The following is a 20,379-nucleotide window of genomic DNA, read 5'->3' on the forward strand; positions in this document are numbered from 1 at the left end:
TTTAGTTAATGTTGCTGCATATATGTCACATTGAAAACATATATTTACCATGTCTTTGAAAAATTCCATTGCACACAATACTAATACAAATAGCAGTTAAATAAGAATTACGGAAAAATAATGATTGAATCTTATCGAAGCTATTTCCTAAGTACAGTTAAAGAAACAAAGATGGTCAAAACATTGTCGCAAGCTTAAGATAGCAAACAAACTTCCTCAAAGATAATAGAACGCCAGACGATTATTATTCAATATTTATTTAAATGCTAATAAATGAAAATCACATCCGAAGTTTGTCAAGTATTCCCATTACGTCTCACGCGGTATTTGTTTATAATTAAGTTATTTAATAATCCATTTTAAACAAAAATTCGTTATGTGTTATACAGTTATCCACGTGCGCATCAAATGTACACACTTTCATTGCATGCCTCATTCACATATTAACTATTGTTCTTTAAATCACATTATGCTTAACTAAACGATAAAGTTAAATAAGCCGATCAAATTTTTTTATTGTAAAAAATTTAAAAAAGATAGTGGTGTCCCAGAAAATTTGCCAATTATAATATTTTTGTAATTCGTTACATAATATACTAAAGTATTACTAAGGCATTATTAAATACCATGGGAGGCTGAATTTTTATAATGTCCGAATTACTGGTGGCGGAACGGTCTTTGTATGAGCAACATATTCCTCCTTGGTGCCCCCTCACATGACAACAATATTGAAACTGTTATAAAAGGAACGGAACAATAATCAGTAAAATAATATATTCTTAACCACATTAAATTCGCCAATCCAGCAATCAAACCAACCGAGTACTGTTACGATAATCAATGGTTCTTAATACCAAAATATCCAGACACCTCTTTCATCACACTTTTCATTGTATCATAAACACTTGTTTTAATTTTTTTTTTGAACAACCAGAAATATTAGTCGATTGATATAACACCTAACTCCTAAAAAAATCGATAAAGGAAATATTTAAAAATGATGTTAGTTTAAAGTTATTTATTTGCCCGCCAGTTTATCTTTGATAACCCTCTGTATAACTCTGTTTTTACACACATTTCCATGGTATAGAGTGTATGGAATGGTCTCCTAAACTTTGGTGCCTCCCGTAGTTACTTTACTGAGTTACCACAATTCGCTTTTGGTGGCCGTACATCCTGAACGACAAGCTCCTGTTCAATTCCCAATAGACTATATTAGTGTATGGCAACTTTTGCTTGTTGTTTCCTTATTATAATAATTTATGGCTAGGGTCCATGTAGGAAAGTACAACTAGGCCAGGTTAAAACCAGGCTTGGGTCAACTTTGTATACACCGAATAACTAAGGCGGTACTAATCGCGCAACATAACATATATATATATATATATATATATATATATATATATATATATATATATATATATATATATATATATATATAAAGGCACATGGTAAATTTTATATACAATTAGAGAAGCTACACAGTAGTAATATATTAATATTTATCTAAATCTTAATTTAATTAATGAAGACGAGATTATTTTGTTTTCGAATATATAATGATGTATCATTCATTTTATAGTCCCCATTAAACTTATATTTATTCAACAGAAAAATATTGTATATCCTCAGTAGTTTTAGTCAGTTAAAATGAAATGGAACAACCTGTGTGTAAGATATTAATGAAACTTTTTATTTTTTAAATATCCCTGTATAAGTTATATTATGTGAAAGGGCTTAGAAAACAAAAACTATTAAAACTATTAATTATTTTAAAATAGTATTTTATTTAACACAAAGAAGAGGCGACTTGTTAAACGGCAATACCAAGCGACACTGAGGATAAAAATAAACCACCCCATGTTACTTGTTCACCATTAAGATTGGTGACTCCAGATTCCAATAATCTAACGCTAAGAAACTGAGATACTGCAATCCTGATTTGGTGGCCGTTCACACTGAACTGAAAAGTTCTCTTCCAAATTCAGTAACTATATTAATTCAGAGTAATTTCAATCCACCTATGGTGGCCTTGCAATTTGAACTAGGATGCATGTACCCGGTATCCACGGACTAGGGGTGTTTTCAAACCTTGAATGTTTTTTACTTGGAACAGTTTTTTGTTGGTGGCCGTTGAGCATCTTCAATTCAACTTCTGTGGCCTTACCGCTTTAGCTCCGATTCTTTTACCCGAAGTCCACCTAACTACAGCAAGAAACGTTTCGAGTAACATCGGAACGATTGCCAATTCCACATCATACTGTCTTCTTTTCTTGATGTTTAATTCGATTCCGTTTAACTGAATTAATTCATAAGAGAGCGAGACTACGCCAGTTATAATATGTGAAAGGATATAGATACCAAAAACTATTACTTTACTTAAAAATATTATTTTATTTAACGGAAAGAAGATGCGACTTGTTGAACGGCGATAGAAAGTGACACTGAGGGTAAAAACAGACCAACCCGTTTCACTCGTTCACCATTCAGGTAGTGAAAAAAAACAAATAGTTTGGTCCTTATTACATAACATATATATACCATTATGGAATATTTAACATAGATTTGCAACTTTTCCATTACAATAGAAGCATTGTACTGTGCATATTGTCCAGCAGTTTAATTTGAGCCACAAGAAATATATTATCAATGTTAGTGAAAAATTAAACCTCTAGTCCAAAATCTGCAGCAAACTATAACTTTTAAGGATTCACTGCCATCTGCAACTAAATATGTTCGTCACCAAAACAACATGGCCACCATATGCAGGCAAAATTGACTAGTCCTTATTGAAAAACCATTAAAATATTTACTTAAAGAAAAACTGTCGCTGATTATATTATATATCCAACGAGGAATTATGCGAGAATAAATTAATAATTCGATCAAGTCTTTGGAAGAATATTGATGGAAGTAAACAAGACTGGGTGTAAATATTAAGAAAGACTTCTAGACTTTTCTAGACAACTATTTTTGGTTCACCACAATCAAACGCTTTATTGACTACGTTTACATAGGCTACATCACGTAAAAATTGTTCATTTTTTTTAAAGCTTGCAAAAAATCTTACTTAAAATCCAAAAGTAAATTTATAGAAGATTATTCATATTCAAGCAACATACACCTGATGTTTCAATGAAATTTATGACGCTTTAATACCATGACGTACAATATCCTATGTAAAAAAGTATTTATAACAACAAATGTTCGGCAACGATGTTGTAGTTTAAGTAAAATTTAGTAATAAGTGACTAGATATACATTTGCTCTTTAATGATGAGTGATGGAAAGGGTCAATACAACATCGTTGGCGAAAAACTAAAGAATATAAGTGAAGCGAAGGCTTCAGGTAATTTTTTACATCAATAAACATTTATTCATATTAATTCATTTATAAATAAGGATTACACAATTAATATCGTCGGTATCGTAATATTATATTTTGTGGGCCAATTTCAGATCAATTATTAATCATAAGTTGTTGTTTCTATTAGTTTGTTTCATGGACCGATGTTAATAAATTGTTATTATTATAGTTAACTTAGTCATCCTAGAATTGTTACTATTTCATTTGAATCACACAAAATCAATCTAAATCTACCATACCATGGACAGACGATTATTTAGCAATACCACGTTAGTGCACCCGATAAAACAACACGAACGCTACGACAGAAACTAATAACTGAACAACTGATACAATTATGCATGGATGGCTATCAAGTGTTGTGAATATATTGCCAATGCGTTTTTATTTAAGACAGCATCCTTTTATGTTAGTTCAATTGAAATGACTACAAGACTGTTTCACAAGAAGAGTGTTGAAGGCTGTTTCGTTCAAAGTGAAATGTAAAAATTACAATATTTGAATCAATCTCTAGTATTCTTGAAATTCTATCCGCCTTTTTCAGGAAATGAGAAATATACTTGTGTATTTTCATTGGTTGCAATCCATAGAACTTTTAATAAAACTATTAAAAAGTAGTAACAACTAACAATATCGAGATATTTATAGATTTTATAGCACATCACAGACTGTACATGCAGATGTATTCTACTCTGTTTTGAACAAATAACTGGTAAGAATTTTGCAATAAATTATTGTATCAATAGTGTTTATATCACCTTTATGAAGAGTCAAAAAGCCAAATTCAAATCTAGAATCTCGTTTGATTAACACGGATTTAAGTAACAATTACAACTACTTTCCAAATTCAAAGTGTATAATCTTTTCAAAATAACACTGAACTCACGTTGTTTCGATAACGAATAATTTTAATTTGTTCTAAAATCAGACAAAATTTTTCTTCTCATTTTATTTTAGTTAAAAAAAATAGAATGGTGTTAAAAAAGTCATAGAAAAAAATGAATTTGAATGAATGAATGAAAATGTCAGAGTCAGAAACAGATTGCATCTCAGTTATAGAAACAGTTACTTCGAGTACGAATGAAATAACATATATATTACCATAATATATATATATATATATATATATATATATATATATATATATATATATATATATATATATATATATATATAGTGTTAAAATAAATTCTATTTTATAACCTAATTTTTGTTTCATTATTTTATCTAGATTAGAAATTTATTATATATTAAATCCAAAATAAACTAAAACACAAAGTTGATGCGACAAGATTGCGACGTTCTGATGCCTGAAATTTATATGACATGAGTTCATTATTTTATTGAATGCACTATATGTTTTATAAAATATCTCAATTATTTCCTAAAACTGCATTTAAATGTGTTTTTGTAGTATTGCAAGTAAATTTTCATATAATTTTATGAGACCCAAAACTTTATTTAAAATACTGCTCAATATGTTTTGTAGAGTAACCAGAATATATCGGTCAATCGAAACTCTACCAAAAGCATATAACTTATGCGGTACCTTTATGGCTGCAGTTTTTGGTGATTCTTGAATAGTCTGGACCGTCGAGTACATTTAATTATCTCGGTAACTAGTGTATTCAACAATTATTATTATGTCCAACACTTTTTATTATCTACAAATTTATTTAGTAATAAATTAAAGAATCGATAGTATAATAATAGTGGTTAAAATATAACATTTGTGCCTTTCATTGTAATTGACAAAGCAGTTTTGAAAAAGGAAATATAGCACAAAAGAACTACTACCAAGAATTAACAATTGTTCTTGTGTTAAGAATATAGAAATAGAAATATCTCCTGTTAAGAAAAATCTCCTTTCACTTAGAACCAGAACCAAAATCCGAAATCCTCAGTTTTCAAAAAAAAAACTCTTTAAGCAAACATAAATCAATATTCTTAGAGTAATATTTACTTCATATAAATAACCCTAACTTAAAGAAGTAAATATTTCCAAAATATTCATCACAGAACTAGTCAAATACTCATAGTTCATTTTTTGATGAACCCATTATTTGATCACAAGATCCATTTGCGATTAGTTATAGCCGATTAGTTTTTATTTTCGCCCTTATATCATCGATATCATCGTCTGACCATATACATACATTTATGAATGACCTAGATTGACCAAAATAATCGGGATACAATCACTTTTGAATGATCCAGCCTGCTTATAAACATTTGCTTTGGCAGTAGAATATTCAACTAACACATTTACCACTTTAAAACCTCTTTACCGAAATATTATTAAAATTGCAGTAACACGTCAAGTTAAATTATTAATCAATGGAGAGTAAGATGTTAAAAGAACTTTGGTTTCTTAGTTCCACTATTGACAAATGGTTGATGATCCGTTAACTTATTGAACGACGATTAGTTATATTGCTAGTCATCATTATCAAGTCAGTCCATATCTGGAAAAAAATCTCATATGGTTGCGGCATCACATAATTCCAGTATTAATTACTCTTAGGGATTAAACTAATTCTCTGATAAAAAGATAACATTTATAGCAACGGCAAATATTTTTAATGTGTTTGTTTACGGCTTCGAGTTATTGGTATCAAGTTGGTCCAAGTAAACAACTTCAGTAAGTCAATCTCGAATGAATCAGTTAGGTTTCAGTCAAGCTATTTTAGTTATATGCTCAACATGCCAAGAAACGGTTATAAAAGTCCTAACAATCGCACGGAAGTAGTTTATAGAAGCTTGGGTGGAAGTTATATCGGCTTATATAGAAGAGCTAGTGGTTGTGATATAGAGAATTCCCCTGTTGCTACAAAGGGTGAGATATGTTATTATTAATAATATATACCAGACTAATTAATTTTTTAATTACTTTAGTTTAAAAATGTATTAGTGCAAGTGATATCACCGTTAGAGTTAGATAAACCAAATTTTAATGGCTAATTTATAAAAAATCGGTTTTGTAGTTTCCTCCTTTCTCATTTAACTAGTTCATTAGACTACTGTCAGTATTATATTGTTAGTTACTAAAAATGTTTACTATTCTATGATCCAATATAGTGTTTAAAATAATTACTAAATTAAAACTGATTATGCTGATAGTAGTATATAGATTGAGCAATGAGTACAGAAAATAAATATTGAAAATATATATTTTTAATTACTATATAAATTATAAAGGATCATAATTTTAACTATAATCAAGTTAGTTATTAATTATTAATTTTTATAAGTTTAATATAATATGAGTGAGATATAATAGAAAAATATAAATTAAAATCTAATCAATTCCATTATTTAGCGATAAACTCATCTAGCAACTTAAAGGATCAAAATATTTTATTTCCACAAAGTGAATAAATTCCAAACCATAAAAACCAAACAGTTTCTAAGCTTTTGTATTTAGTCAAGTCATAAATAATATCCGAAAATATCTGATAATAATATGAGGAGGTATGCTTTACGCAAACAATAACAAAAGTGCTAAACCCTAGATCAAATCACCGACCTTGTTATAATTTCCTATTACATTGAGACATAAACTCGATACAACGTTCCTGTTCAAATTCTATGACAGAAAAAAATTATATAATATGTAACAATAAATCACGTCAGAAACACAAAGTAGCTATATTTTAATAGGTAAACAATTTTTTATATAACTTCGAAACATAACAATACCAGTAAAATTATTTGTTATTAATATATTTATATTAATAAATTATTTATTAAAATTATTTGGAGGAAAAATAAAAACTGAAAACCAAAGCGCACATTGTGTATTAGAGGATTCTTTCATTGTCGATCACGTTCTAGCTTTAACACGTCATAATTAAATTTGACAAATGTCAAAATTTTCATAATTAAATTGTAGAATACTACATATTGATAACCTAGATCCGACTGCGCTTATTATTTGGTATAGTTATGTCTTCATTTATTTGCTAATTCCTTATACATAGTTATGAAAATTTGATGAATCTCAGTATGTAATTGAGAATGTTCGGATGTTGAAATTGCCGATATCGATGCCATATTTGAGATCAATTTGATCCATATATTATTTTTCTGAGCGTGACAACGTTAAGATCTACTATCAAATATAAAGAAGTTGTAACCCAATTTCAAATGGAACACCAAATACATTTATATACAAAAATAAAGAACAGAATATCACAAATTACTTTTAAAAACAAAAAAAGATTATCTGTTAGAAATTATATAAAGCAGTTATTATGCTTTATCTACTAAACAAAATAGTATAGCTATTTATGGTAAAATTATATTTTTTTTAAGTTCTTATACATTTGGCGAAGGTGCCAGGTAAAAATACAGATTCGATAAACGTAATAATCTTATTAACTCGATAAACCTAACAGGTTGTTGTTATCATTTTACTCCTCTACACATTCGAATTGATAGATGGTATTAATTAACTGATAAGAAAATACTCGGTATTTACGATATAACGGAAATAGGTCATTCCCAGTTCCATCAAAATAAGGCGATAACATTTTTTGCTAATATATTTAATATGAGAATAAAACTATTTATTTATAATATATATAAAGTATAGTAGGTAATTAAAAAAATAGTAGCAGTGTGGTTATAAGCAATATAACTTTTAATATGTATTTTACACAAATCATGCACATGTATCCATATAATTTTTTTTAGAATTTACTTAATTTTAGTCAGATATAATTTTCATTTGTCATATATCATAAGCATCAGGTGGATTAAACAGTATATATATATATATATATATATATATATATATATATATATATATATATATATATGAGAAAATCTATATTTTTTATATGTAGCAGATTTTTCAACACAGTTTCCCACAACATCAATACTGTTATTCCAATTATTATCGTATTTATGATTATAATCGATGTTACAGTTCTACGGCAACACTTACCCCTTAGTTTAATGAAAGCCTTTTCCTATAAAAACAATTATTGCTTCAAGTTATTACTTCAAGTCGAACATAACTAATTCATCTACATAAATTAAACATTATATTTTAAGTTGGGTGAACGATCACTTGAAAGCTGCTCTTTATTCACGAATGTTTGCATTCAATTAATCCAAAAAATTACAATAATTATTTTAACCCATTCTTTTACCCGTCTCCAGAGACTTGAAATTCAAAATTCCTTTTTCTTCCCAAAAGATCAATATTAACCTAATTAAAAATAAATAAATATATAATTAAAAAACAGAATATGATTCGAGAAAGTCGGATTAATTTTTCAGGATCCTAATAAACATCATAAAATTATTTTCTTATCTATATAAAATTGGCTTTTAGTGTATTTTGTGTTATATAACAAACCACCCGAAAAAGAACAAGAGTTTTACATTATCATTCAAAGCTAACGCAAACCCATTAACTTTCACTCTGCGCTGGCTTCAGTCTGAAAAATGAACCTGCTCGTTGTAGTCACCGGTGTGTACTCAGCCTAATCGCGTACAGCTATCATGAAGCGCCTGCTACGTTGGCATATATTTTTGTGCGTTTCTAACATAGTCATATCTTTCTACCATAAATAAAAATAATGAAACATTATTATTGTGATTCAACCACATAAGGTAACCATGGTATGGCGTAAACATTATCGGTATCAGCCTCTTGAAACAGTACAATGTAAGTTACAGTGTTTTAGCGTTTTAATTTATATCGACAAGAAAATATAATCTTTAAAAATATATAACTAGCATTCTTTGACAAGAATAATTGCAGCATATAAAAGATATCAATGATTTATTTCGGAAATATATTGATAAATGTCAAGGAAATTGTTTAAGTAGATATGATATTTGTATTTGTTATATCTACTTTCATTGAAGTCCAAATTAATAACCTACGGAATTAATTCTAATAAATTTTGAGTAAATTAAATTGTAATTTTGACTCATGCTTTGTAATCACATTAACTGTAAATTGTTCATATTTATTATAGTTTTAAAATTTAAGGTTTTATTATGAAAAACTCATTATTTGCTATATATTTTAATGATATATTTAAATTTAATCGTTAAAGAGTTTATTGTAGAAATGAAAGTGTTCATTCGGTAATCATCTCAATGAAGAATCGAGTCAAATTTCTTTCCTTCATTAATTTTTTCGGCTATTTACAAAGCAATTTTCATCATCACTAGTTTCAAAAAAATATTTCTCTAACTAAACATTGTCAGTTGGGCAGGAGGTCTTTTTTAATTATTGTTGTACTTTATTAAGACTATAAAAATTATCACTTGAAACATTGTATTGGTATTTGTTTACCTATACTTACACTTAAAAATAATAAGCGTGCAAAATATACCATAAGTTGAGCATATAATATAAATCCTTCACATATTTGGCATTAGAAATTAGTCCTGATATTTTATATTTTTAAATTATATAAGACGTTTTGTGGTCAACTATTACTTAAACTAAATAGGAAAATACTTTTTTAGAAAGGTCTATAAAAGACCTAATAGAATTATCTCTAAGTTCTGAACCAGTTTTGACAAATTGTTTTTTACAGCACCATCCTTCGGCAAGCGCCATGGACAAGTTCTCATCTTGTTTATTTTGGTCTTCCTAGCATACGGAATCAGAGTAACGCTTTCTGTCGCTATCGTTGCTATGACATCACCTGCCTCCAGTAGTAATCCGAATATTCCTGTAATATTCCATGAAGAATTGCACACACTTAATATACTAACTCCTAAATTAATTTCAGACCTATCCTGAATGGAACGATAAGAGTGTGGTACTGTCCGCTTTCTTTTGGGGCTACATTTTACCGCAAATATTTGCCGGATGGATTGCTGGTCAATATGGTATGTATTTTACGCAAAATAATAAGTTTCTTTACTAAAATGAATTGGGTTTCAGGGCCAAAATGGTTTTTGGTTGGTTCCATGTCTATCTGTGGTACTATGTGCATTGCTCTTCCTGCAATGGCAGCTGGATTGGGTTCTAAGGGTGTAATGTTTAGCAGAGCAGTACAAGGGTTTAGCCAAGGTTTTATTTTCCCATCTGTTCATTGCGCTCTAAGTTTATGGGTACCGCCTGAAGAACGATCTCGATTAGGAACATTAGTATATGCAGGTACGAACGTAATATAAGTGTTGTGCCTTGTATCTAGATTATTTATCATAAAAACTAAACTAAAAGAACTCAGAACAAGTAACGACTATAACTGAGTATGATTGAACACTAATTTTATTATATTAACTTGATATGATTTTTAACTTGATTTCTAATTTTGTGTCTAAACAAAATAATTAAATAAACTCGTATAAATTTTCGTATAATAAGACATGACTTTGGACGTGAATTGTCAAAAGGAATGATCATTACAACTGAATTAATACTTAATTTTAGATCGAAAACTGTAAAAACTAACTAAAACCAAACTAAATATTTAACTGGATAATGGCAGCTTTTAAATCAACTATTTATATATATTATATTATTTACTTTATATTTTCTTATATTCAATGTATTAAATGCTTTAAATTGCTTATAATTATTAACTTGAAAAAAATAAGAGTTTTGATATGAAATTTCTGATAGAGAATAATCTCTTATAAGTTTTGTTATATATTTTGCATCTAAACATATAAATATTATTTGTTAATAGTGTAATTTTGGAGCTGAATTATTGATCGTTAATGTTAAATAAAAAGTTTTATGTCTATTTTTTTAGCTGGACCTTTCGGTACTGTTGTCGGAATGCTTTTGACCGGTGTCATTTCGGCTAGTGATTTTGGGTGGCCAACTGTATTCTACATGTATGGCGCAGCTTCGATTGCTTGGTCAATATTAAGCGCAATATTCAGTTATAATCGACCATCTGTACATCCAAGCATTAGCGATGCTGAAAAGTTTTATATTGAAGCTAGTTTAGGACACAGCGAAAGCCAAGAGGTGCTACTCATACTTCTTGTAATAACCATTAATTATAAGATGAACATTCAACATTTCAGAAACCCAAAACACCGTGGAAGGCTATTTGGACTTCTGTACCATTATGGGCAATTATTATCACACACTGCGGGCAGAATTGGGGCTTCTGGACTTTGATGACCGAAATTCCAACATACATGGATAAAGTTATGAACTTTGAAATTAAATCGGTAGGCTATGACCTGACATACATCTGACGAGGAGAGAAAATACATGTTCATTTTATTTTTAGAATAGCGCATTATCTGCTCTTCCATATTTCGTTTTATGGATTCTTAGTTTCTTCATGAGCTTTGCGTCAGATGCTCTAATCAACAAACAAATTTTATCCTTGGGTAACGCAAGAAAATTATTTAATTCTATAGGTAAGTACGTATTAATATTTGAGATGAATACAAACTAAAAAAACGCTTTTTATTTTCTTAGAATGAATTATATTACATTCATTCCTAGCAACAAATTGCTAGTGAATACTTGTTGTGTTTGAACACTTGTTGGTGTAGTAAAAACTTGTTATATACTGATAGTGCCGAATATCTACCCAATAACCAGTACATTTTTGTTCTTCGCATTTTTTCTTGTAGCTTTCACCTGAGTTCGACATCAAGTGCTAAGATATTTGGTTGTATTTCCATATTGGATTACTTGTTGATTAAGATGTACTGCCTTGAGCTAGATTCTTTTTAGGTGAACATGCAATTATTTATTTTCATTTTATGAATGAATTAAATTTGAAGATTTTTGAAAATATCCCACTGGATTCTAAATGAAATATAATAGGACAGTAGTATCTGATCAATATGGAAAATCTTAATAAAGCTATTACATGTAGATATATATTCTAACTACATGTGAACAAACATTACTAAAACGGAAAAATGAATCTGTCGCATTTCTGCTAGTTATTCTCCTTTAAATGGTCAGCAAAAACGAATCTAATAAAATTCTTCATTCTCAGACTATTTTATTGTACAACTTTATTATGAATTACCTCATGGAATGCTGTAAAGCTGCTGAATTGTTGGAATATTGAAGTTCAATTAAAATAATTTGATATACTATTAATTCTATAAATAATATTTCATTTAAGGTTGAAAAAAATTTTATGTTACGTATTATTTAACTCATAGACTGAAAAGTACCGGCTGTAACAACGAAAACGCGCAGGTCTAATATTTCAATACTACTATAGTAGAACGATTTACCTTTTGCCTCAAAATAGGCCTGTCACCCGTTGCTGTCCACTCAGATGATGATTGTTTTGGATCCATGTTTCATCCATTGTCACATATTGACACAACAATTCCGGAGTATCAGTTAGGGTCATTGGATCAGCTGATAGGGTGGGGTTTAGTGGGTAGCCCAGAGGCAGCCTCCACATAACCAGTCCAACTCGCTTATTCTTGCGGGTCTTCCCGACCAGGTATCCGTAACAGGATTCCCCTGCCCGGTTCCAGGCCAAAAAAAAACAATTCCGGTTTGTTACGTTTAAACAAGGCCAAACACTGCCCGAAATCATCAACATGTTCTTGTTTTTGGTCAACAGTAAGCAAACGCAGTACCCGCTTTGAACGAAGTTTTCCCATAGTCAAATTCTCATTCAATATAAAACCGACATACATATACATATCTTTCTTACGTTAGATAACTCACGCAACATCACATTTTCATGTTATCTGGTGTCACCATCTCATTTGGACTTCCACTGCGTTCTTCATCATTGGTGTCTCTACGACCACGTTTGAAGTGAGCAAACCAACGTTTTCTTGTTATTTCTAATGGAGCGGGGTCTTTATAACACTATACAAGCTATTGCTTCGCTTAAAAGGGTACTTTTTTCCAACAAGAAGCAGTGTAAAATTAAAACACGAAATTATTTTCGATGCGTTGTTTTGGAAATTCAATGAATTCAATTTGAAAAATTAACAAAAGTAGTGTCATCTTAGCACAATAACTCGCAAACAAATGAGCAGAATATCATGAAACTTTTTCTTTTTTTTTACTATACTAACGGAAAAAGCGGTAATGCAATTAAACATCCACCTATGTGTTAGACCCGGGATTTTTCAGCCCATGTGTTATCAAGAACACAGAAAAATGCTACAAACTATACATTTTGATACCAGGAATAACATTATTTTACTATACTTACTAATTTGATAGCACAACTAGTATAAAAGTTTGGACTGAAAATTATTTTTAATATTAATTTTTTGAATAACGGTATATGCCTAGAAATCTGTAATATTTGATTTTATATTTGCAGGCTTAATAATACCAGCAATAGCGTTGGTTTTCCTCGGTTTTACTGGTGCTGATGAATACAAGAGGGCCGTATGCTTGCTGGTAATAGCTGTGGGCTTTAACTCGGGAGTTTATTGTGGATACAATGTTAACCATGTGGACATCTCCCCAAATCACGCCGGAACTTTGATGGGCATCACCAACGGATTATCGAATATATTTGGAATAGTTGCTCCACTGATAGTCCAATTCTTGGTTACAGACGAGGTAACTCTGTTAGATAATACGAGATCTCGATGTTTATTAAATACATTTTAATTTGTAGAAAGATCCGGATCAATGGAAAATAATATTTTTCCTTGCGTCAATCATATATGTGATAACTGATGTTGTATTTGTTATCTTTGGATCTGGAGAAGTACAATCATGGAACGACGATTCAGATGAACAAGGTAAATATATTTACACAAAAATAAAACAAGGTCGTATTTCACATCCAAAGTATATCTTATAACATCAACTTTGTTTAATATTTAATTAGTGATTTTAGAGAACCTGACATACGGTCTTACCCAGCCTGGTTACTGGCGTGACTGGGATAATTTTCCTTGTCGGACTTTTTACTCAATCTCTCAATATTATTTTAAACAATCACAAAAATAAATTTACGACCATGGCCCAGCGGTATTCGAACACGCGGCTATCGCAACAGTAGGACGACCGTCCTATCGCCTTTACCACCGCGCCACCAACCTGTCAACTTGATATATTATGGCAATAGCCATATCAATTACCATTATCGTACAAATAATATCACTACCTAACTATAGGGTAATCATATATAGCTTCAATGAATGGCATTTATTACTAAACACAAAATACAATACAACTTAGTAATATTGTATCAACCCAATCCACAGCTGGCGCTTGGTGGGGGTGTCTCCCTGTCAAACCAATACGTTGTTGGTCATAGTTGGCGGTCAGTCCCAACTGTTCTGGCGACAAAAATGTTAATATTTTATTTATTAGATGGCGTTCTATAATCGTGGTCAACGCCTCTTTAAAATAAAGAGAGTGTTTAGTCAAAAAATCGATTTTGTGCGGAAGTCTGTGAGGATTTCGTTCGATAGAAATATCCAATCAATTGTAATCTGAGTCTCTGAATATGTTCCTCAATTATGCAATGATTGTCGCATCCTAACCAAATTACTTCATTTCTAATACGATCTCTGTAAGACTGTGAGTGTCCTAGTCTCAAAGCCATACGGGAATGATTGGATTGGTTAAAAGAGGCGGATTTCAGTTTTGATGGGCAATATTGCAAGCAGTATAGTATTAGTAAATTGCAAAAATGCGTTGCAGATATTTTTACCATTAGTAGTTGGTGGGCATCTTTCATCTAATTTTCACAATTTAATTTGCACCCACAAGAGCATATTTGGAAATTCCAAATAGTTATTTGTAAAGGATAGCTGTTTTATATTGGTACTAGTAGACCCAATAGACGTGGTCTTTCTCAAACATTAGCTTTTTGTTTGGATGAAATAAGTTATTTCGACAATAAAACCAATACTATAATATGAATACAATAATAATAACAATTTTTTGTGAAATGGTCTTAAATCAAAAAACGTTTGAAAGATTTTACTACTTTTTCTACAAACCTGTTTTGCAATCTATTGGAAACTGGTGTTATGTTCTATTGGTGTTAAACTACTGGAGCAATTGATTATTGTTTTGCAAAAACGTCCTCAAATGTGTCACAATTTTTCTCTCTTCCATTTGCTCGATATCGTTTAATATTGATAATTAAAACATAAAAAATATCTATATTATAAAATTATGATTAAAAATCTACTACTGCAATCTATGTATTGGTCCGTTTTCAACTGCATTTACTTTAATAAATTCCAAAATAAAATGGAAATATTCCCTTCTAACAATAAGAAATAAAAAAGGGGAAGCTTTAACAGTTTGACAAATTAATTTCTTAACCGTCTATGCCACCCTTTTGTTTTAATTGTACTAAGTGTTTGTTTAGCTTTACTTTTCTTATTGGGGTGCTTTTCTGTTCTCAAAAGATCTATAGGTGTTATCAGTACTTTCGTTACCTATTTATTCCGTAATATGGGTTATACCAGCGATACTTCAAAATCTCAAAATCTATATTAGCTATTTGCTAAATTCTACTCTCTCCCAAATTGTTACTTTAATTTGTATTGAGATTTATTTTGAATAAAGGTTTGTATTAATAATAACGTCCATACGTTAATATAATAATATTAGTTAATATAATTAATTTAATTAACTTTGATGTAATAATGTTATTTCCTATTTTCAGATAAGCGGAATAAAATTCCCTAGAGAGGAGAAGCCATTCAAGCACAATCAAACTACCGCATTCCTGTGATAACATTTTATGAAATATTAAGATAAGATAGCACAAACTGACAAAGCTGAAATAAGTAGTTTTATACTTATTTCATTTTGATCATCTGAATAGCAACAAACTATAACAATACAAAACTATTTAGCAATGAGGATTTTAACGTAGAACATGCAAATTCGCTGTAAATCGTCAAAGAAGCTCAAGAATAACTTCGATGGGAACAACACCAATTTGCCAAGTAGTCAAGTAAATAAAATACTGAAGATTACATTAATCTAGTCGATATGAAATGTTACCTACAACTATTGGATTCATGTATTAAATTTATTAACGATATATTTTTAATCAAATATTTATTTTCATACGGTACGATAGATGAACAATGTAATTATTCTCGAATTTAAACATCATTATCTGAAGTATATTGTTTTAATAAGTGTATTATTTAATCATTTATAAATTTTAAACAAAAATTTAATAAAAATATATAATATAAAAAATTATATAGCTTTATTATTTATTAATAATTGATAGTATTATTAATGCTCGCAAATAAATATATAAAAGTATTTTCACTGTGGTTAAATCATCATTTTTCCTTCATAGAATTGGGCGAGAACCTCCAATATTACTTAATATTAATATATGAGAAATTAGTATTACTAAACAAAACTGCAAACTGTGTTGTTTTCGGCATAATACCATACAAATAGTATATAAAATTAGTGACAAATGACAATCTTGAAACTCATCTTATATATAGATATATTTTAAAATGGTTTTCTTATACAGACGGGGTTTAAATTTAAGTGACAATCATGTTTACATATGTCGACCTACTAGCGTAACTGGAATTGTTCCCTTTAATATTATCTTCTTCATCATCTAAGCATTGTACGTACTCGAGGAAAGTCTACTTTATCGATTAATACAATCATTTTGGTTCGTTGAGAGTAATTGCACAAGCACAAGTTTTTAGCAGATCTTGTATAGAGGTCTTGTAATTTTTGCTTAAAAATGTATAAATGTAACAACGAATGGCATTTAACATCTAAATATCATTGGTTCAACATGTTAAACCCCAGAGAATAGCCCTAGTTAGAAAAAGGTTTAGAATTTGGATTGAAAAGGATCAAAGCGTTATTTTGTCTAGAGATGTATAATTTAAGAGAAACCTGGATGTTGTAATGAACATATAAAACTACCATTTGAAGAAGTGATAGCAGAAGAGGAAACAGTCACAAGACTTTCAGAGAAACAGTTTAAAAAAGGAAAACTTTAATGAAGTTGTTTCAGAGCTTCAAGAAGAGAAACTAGATGCCAGGCGAAGAGATCGGTTAACTTCAAAAAATTCTCAGTCTTCGAATGATTATATTCTTGACAATTAGGAAAAGAAGATAATATAAAGCAGAGGTTTCCAAACAAAGATGCAGTCGGAGCATTAATGTATCTAGTACTTGGGACTCGACTAGATCAGGCCTACAGTCAGTCAGGCCTACACAAATAACAACGGAATTCCACATGTCTCGATAGAGCAGCAGGTGGCAAACATCATGACCAAACCAGTTCAGAGGACTCGTTTGCTTGTGTTGTGTGGTGAATTAGGGTTGCTGTAGGATTGCATTATTTTTCGTTGTTTGATTATTGTACTTAACAAGGCAGTGTGTTAAAGTAAATATTTCTTCCTTAGTTAAAAGAAGGAATATTTGTTAAGTACAATAATAAAATGTTACTAGTTTCTAGGGATGTTCGAGTTATATTGTATAGATTAATTCATTAGTTCGTTTATATAGTCTTCAACTGTTTAGATTGGTGTATTAAATAAAGGTAGTTATTAAAAGTAATCTCAGTATATCTATTAATAACCGTAAAATCTCAACAATAAGCTCCTATGTTTCATGAACACCAGAATATTAATAGTTTCGAAAATAATATGAAATTGACTGATTATCAGCTAAGTGCTATAGTAACAGCAGTAAGCAACATATAGTCAATTCAAAATAGCAGTGACACGGGAAACGTCGAAATGTTGCCGCAGCTACTCTGAGTTTTAGTACATTTAGGCTCTGACATATAACAACATTTTAATATAAATAAAATAATTGAACAAATATTCTATTAAATATAATTTATTTTGACATTATAGTACATCAAATGCATTTATTATCAAAGAACTTAAAACTACAATTAATTTTACGGCCATAATAATTTATAGGTTAGAGTTGTTTTATTATATATATATATATATATATATATATATATATATATATATATATATATATATATATATATATATATAATATATATATATATATTGAGTTTTTTTCACACTAGTATCGATAGGGTTCTAAACGCGTTTTTGTATGTAGTGGTATCCCCCAAAGGCCTAATCCACTTAAATAACATTTGTATATCTGAGTAATGTATTTTATTTTCATTAGAGAGAAGATTTATGTTTTACGCTTAGTTCTTGTTTCTTTCGATGCAATGTATCCTTGTAAAGTCATTATGATATTACTATATTTCTCTTTAATTTGTCCTGTTACTACCTGTATACATCTTTCTTGGTAAAACTACATTTAATCACTCCATTCTCCTTAATGCGTTTGCTCATAAAGCTTTCACACTCTATATTACAATTCCCTAAAATTAAAGTATATTAATTGTATACTGACTTTTAGTGGTTTTCTCTTTCATCACCCTGTCTTTGTAATTGTCAGCATTTAATCATAAACCAACACTCATAAAGTTTTATTCAATTACATTCACTTTCAGAAATACTAGCCGAGTTAATAACCAAGCTGTTTATCTCCAATGTATTAAAAACTTGCTCAAGATTCTACCATTTGGCAATTTCTTCTTCAATGTGTCTGATCGAGCTCATACAAACCGAAGGTGTTATTTTCGACAAAGCTTCTTCCCATAAATCCAGGCAGTTCTGGTTTGAATATCCTCGTCGACCTGAATATTTATTGTAATAATTATTTGCAATGCCCCATATCAACTCATTTGGATTAAAAATGCAGTGATAGGAAGGGAGACATAATACTCTGTGGCCATAACATTCAGTAATCTGATCTACTATGTATCTTTTCACAGGCTTAATTCTAAAATAGTAAATTACATAAAATGCAATTAAATATTTCATTTATATTTACCGAGTAATAATTTGAAATAGTTAATTCTCCATGATTCCTTCGAAATTTATTTTATGCACTTTAAGTCGTTCCTTAATAGCAGCCTTTGTTGATAAACTTGTTTCGATTTTCTCCACCAGTGTACTATATTTGTATTGTGCATTGTACATAACAATAACTGATAGTTCCTCCAAGTTCTTTAAGAGCTAATTTTCAAACTACTGCAAAGACAAGTTTTGGTTTATTTCTTCATGGTAGTCACCCTTGGACTTAGAGAAACACTAATTCTGCACCAGGAATAAAACCATTCCTGTTTCCAGCATGAAAAACTATATGTCTGCAATGAATAAATGTTATGATTAATAAAACATAATCGATAGTTATTCCAACGTTTACCTTTTCCCATGAACCTTTGTTGTCTTTATACTATATTTATTATCATCTTGCCATGAGCAACCCAATGTACCATTCTGAAATATTCATTGCTCTTTTAAATATATCAATTGATATAATTCTTCCTTGATTGTATTATTTTAAAAGCAATCTCCGGAAGTTCCATTAAACCCCTTTGTGGGTTATCTTTATACCACTTAAATCCTAGATTATTCAACAATGTATGAACGGATGTTCTACATCTCTCAAATATATTTTGGATCTTTGTGGATACTTTTCAGACTAACAATATTGAATCTGAAACATCAAGACTGATGTTGATTCGTCACCTGTTTCGCATAAACACGATTTCTTTTTGGCGAATTTAAGGTTATATTGTTTTTTATTTTTTGAGATATTTTGGTGACTGTGTCCGTACTAATATAAAAAGCAGCTGCAAGGTGCAAAAAATATTTTCAATAAAAACCGATTGAGGCGATATCAAATTTATTAAAACAAAGCGTTAAAACAACGTTTGCCGGTTTATAACCTGTAATTATAATATTTTGAAGAATTTTCAGAAGTTTGGCAAACGGACAACTTTTGCAGGCTCATTCCGTTACATGTTCGAACTACTCTAAGAGCATTCTATCTATTTTTAAATAAAATAAAATGACAAGGATAATATTGTCTATATATATTGTATATATTCATATGAGGTACGCTATTATACTCTGTATTAATAATATATTGTATTTAGAAAGCGTGCTGCAGACACTAAATATGAAATAAATTGCTTGTTGACTTGAATCACCTAAGTGAAATTACCTATTACTATATAATTTTACTAAAATACCATTATAGTACAAAACAATAT

General features: G+C 29.8%; 1 protein-coding gene across 4 annotated transcripts in view; it reads left to right on the top strand.

Moving 5' to 3' along the window:
• Window positions 1-16,496, top strand: part of LOC143197565 (putative inorganic phosphate cotransporter) — a 61,044-nt gene extending 44,548 nt beyond the window's left edge. For 2 of the 4 annotated variants that reach the window (XM_076406125.1, XM_076406112.1), the window contains exons 2-10: window positions 9,931-10,070; window positions 10,129-10,228; window positions 10,284-10,499; window positions 11,101-11,321; window positions 11,381-11,530; window positions 11,593-11,725; window positions 13,627-13,871; window positions 13,930-14,056; window positions 15,946-16,496. In XM_076406125.1, coding sequence (XP_076262240.1) covers window positions 9,931-10,070; window positions 10,129-10,228; window positions 10,284-10,499; window positions 11,101-11,321; window positions 11,381-11,530; window positions 11,593-11,725; window positions 13,627-13,871; window positions 13,930-14,056; window positions 15,946-15,968 — 1,355 coding nt within the window. In that variant the 3' untranslated portion in view covers window positions 15,969-16,496. Of the gene's footprint in view, window positions 1-5,934; window positions 6,009-6,057; window positions 6,204-8,795; window positions 9,045-9,930; window positions 10,071-10,128; window positions 10,229-10,283; window positions 10,500-11,100; window positions 11,322-11,380; window positions 11,531-11,592; window positions 11,726-13,626; window positions 13,872-13,929; window positions 14,057-15,945 lie in introns of those variants that run through there. The other 2 variants (XM_076406107.1, XM_076406118.1) reach the window with 2 other exon arrangements.
• Window positions 16,497-20,379: the final 3,883 nt, after the last annotated feature.

The sequence above is a fragment of the Rhynchophorus ferrugineus genome, unplaced genomic scaffold (assembly GCF_030347505.1).
Source record: "Rhynchophorus ferrugineus isolate W39M unplaced genomic scaffold, kcgeb_rfMv2 rfM1, whole genome shotgun sequence".
Lineage (NCBI taxonomy): Eukaryota > Metazoa > Arthropoda > Insecta > Coleoptera > Curculionidae > Rhynchophorus > Rhynchophorus ferrugineus.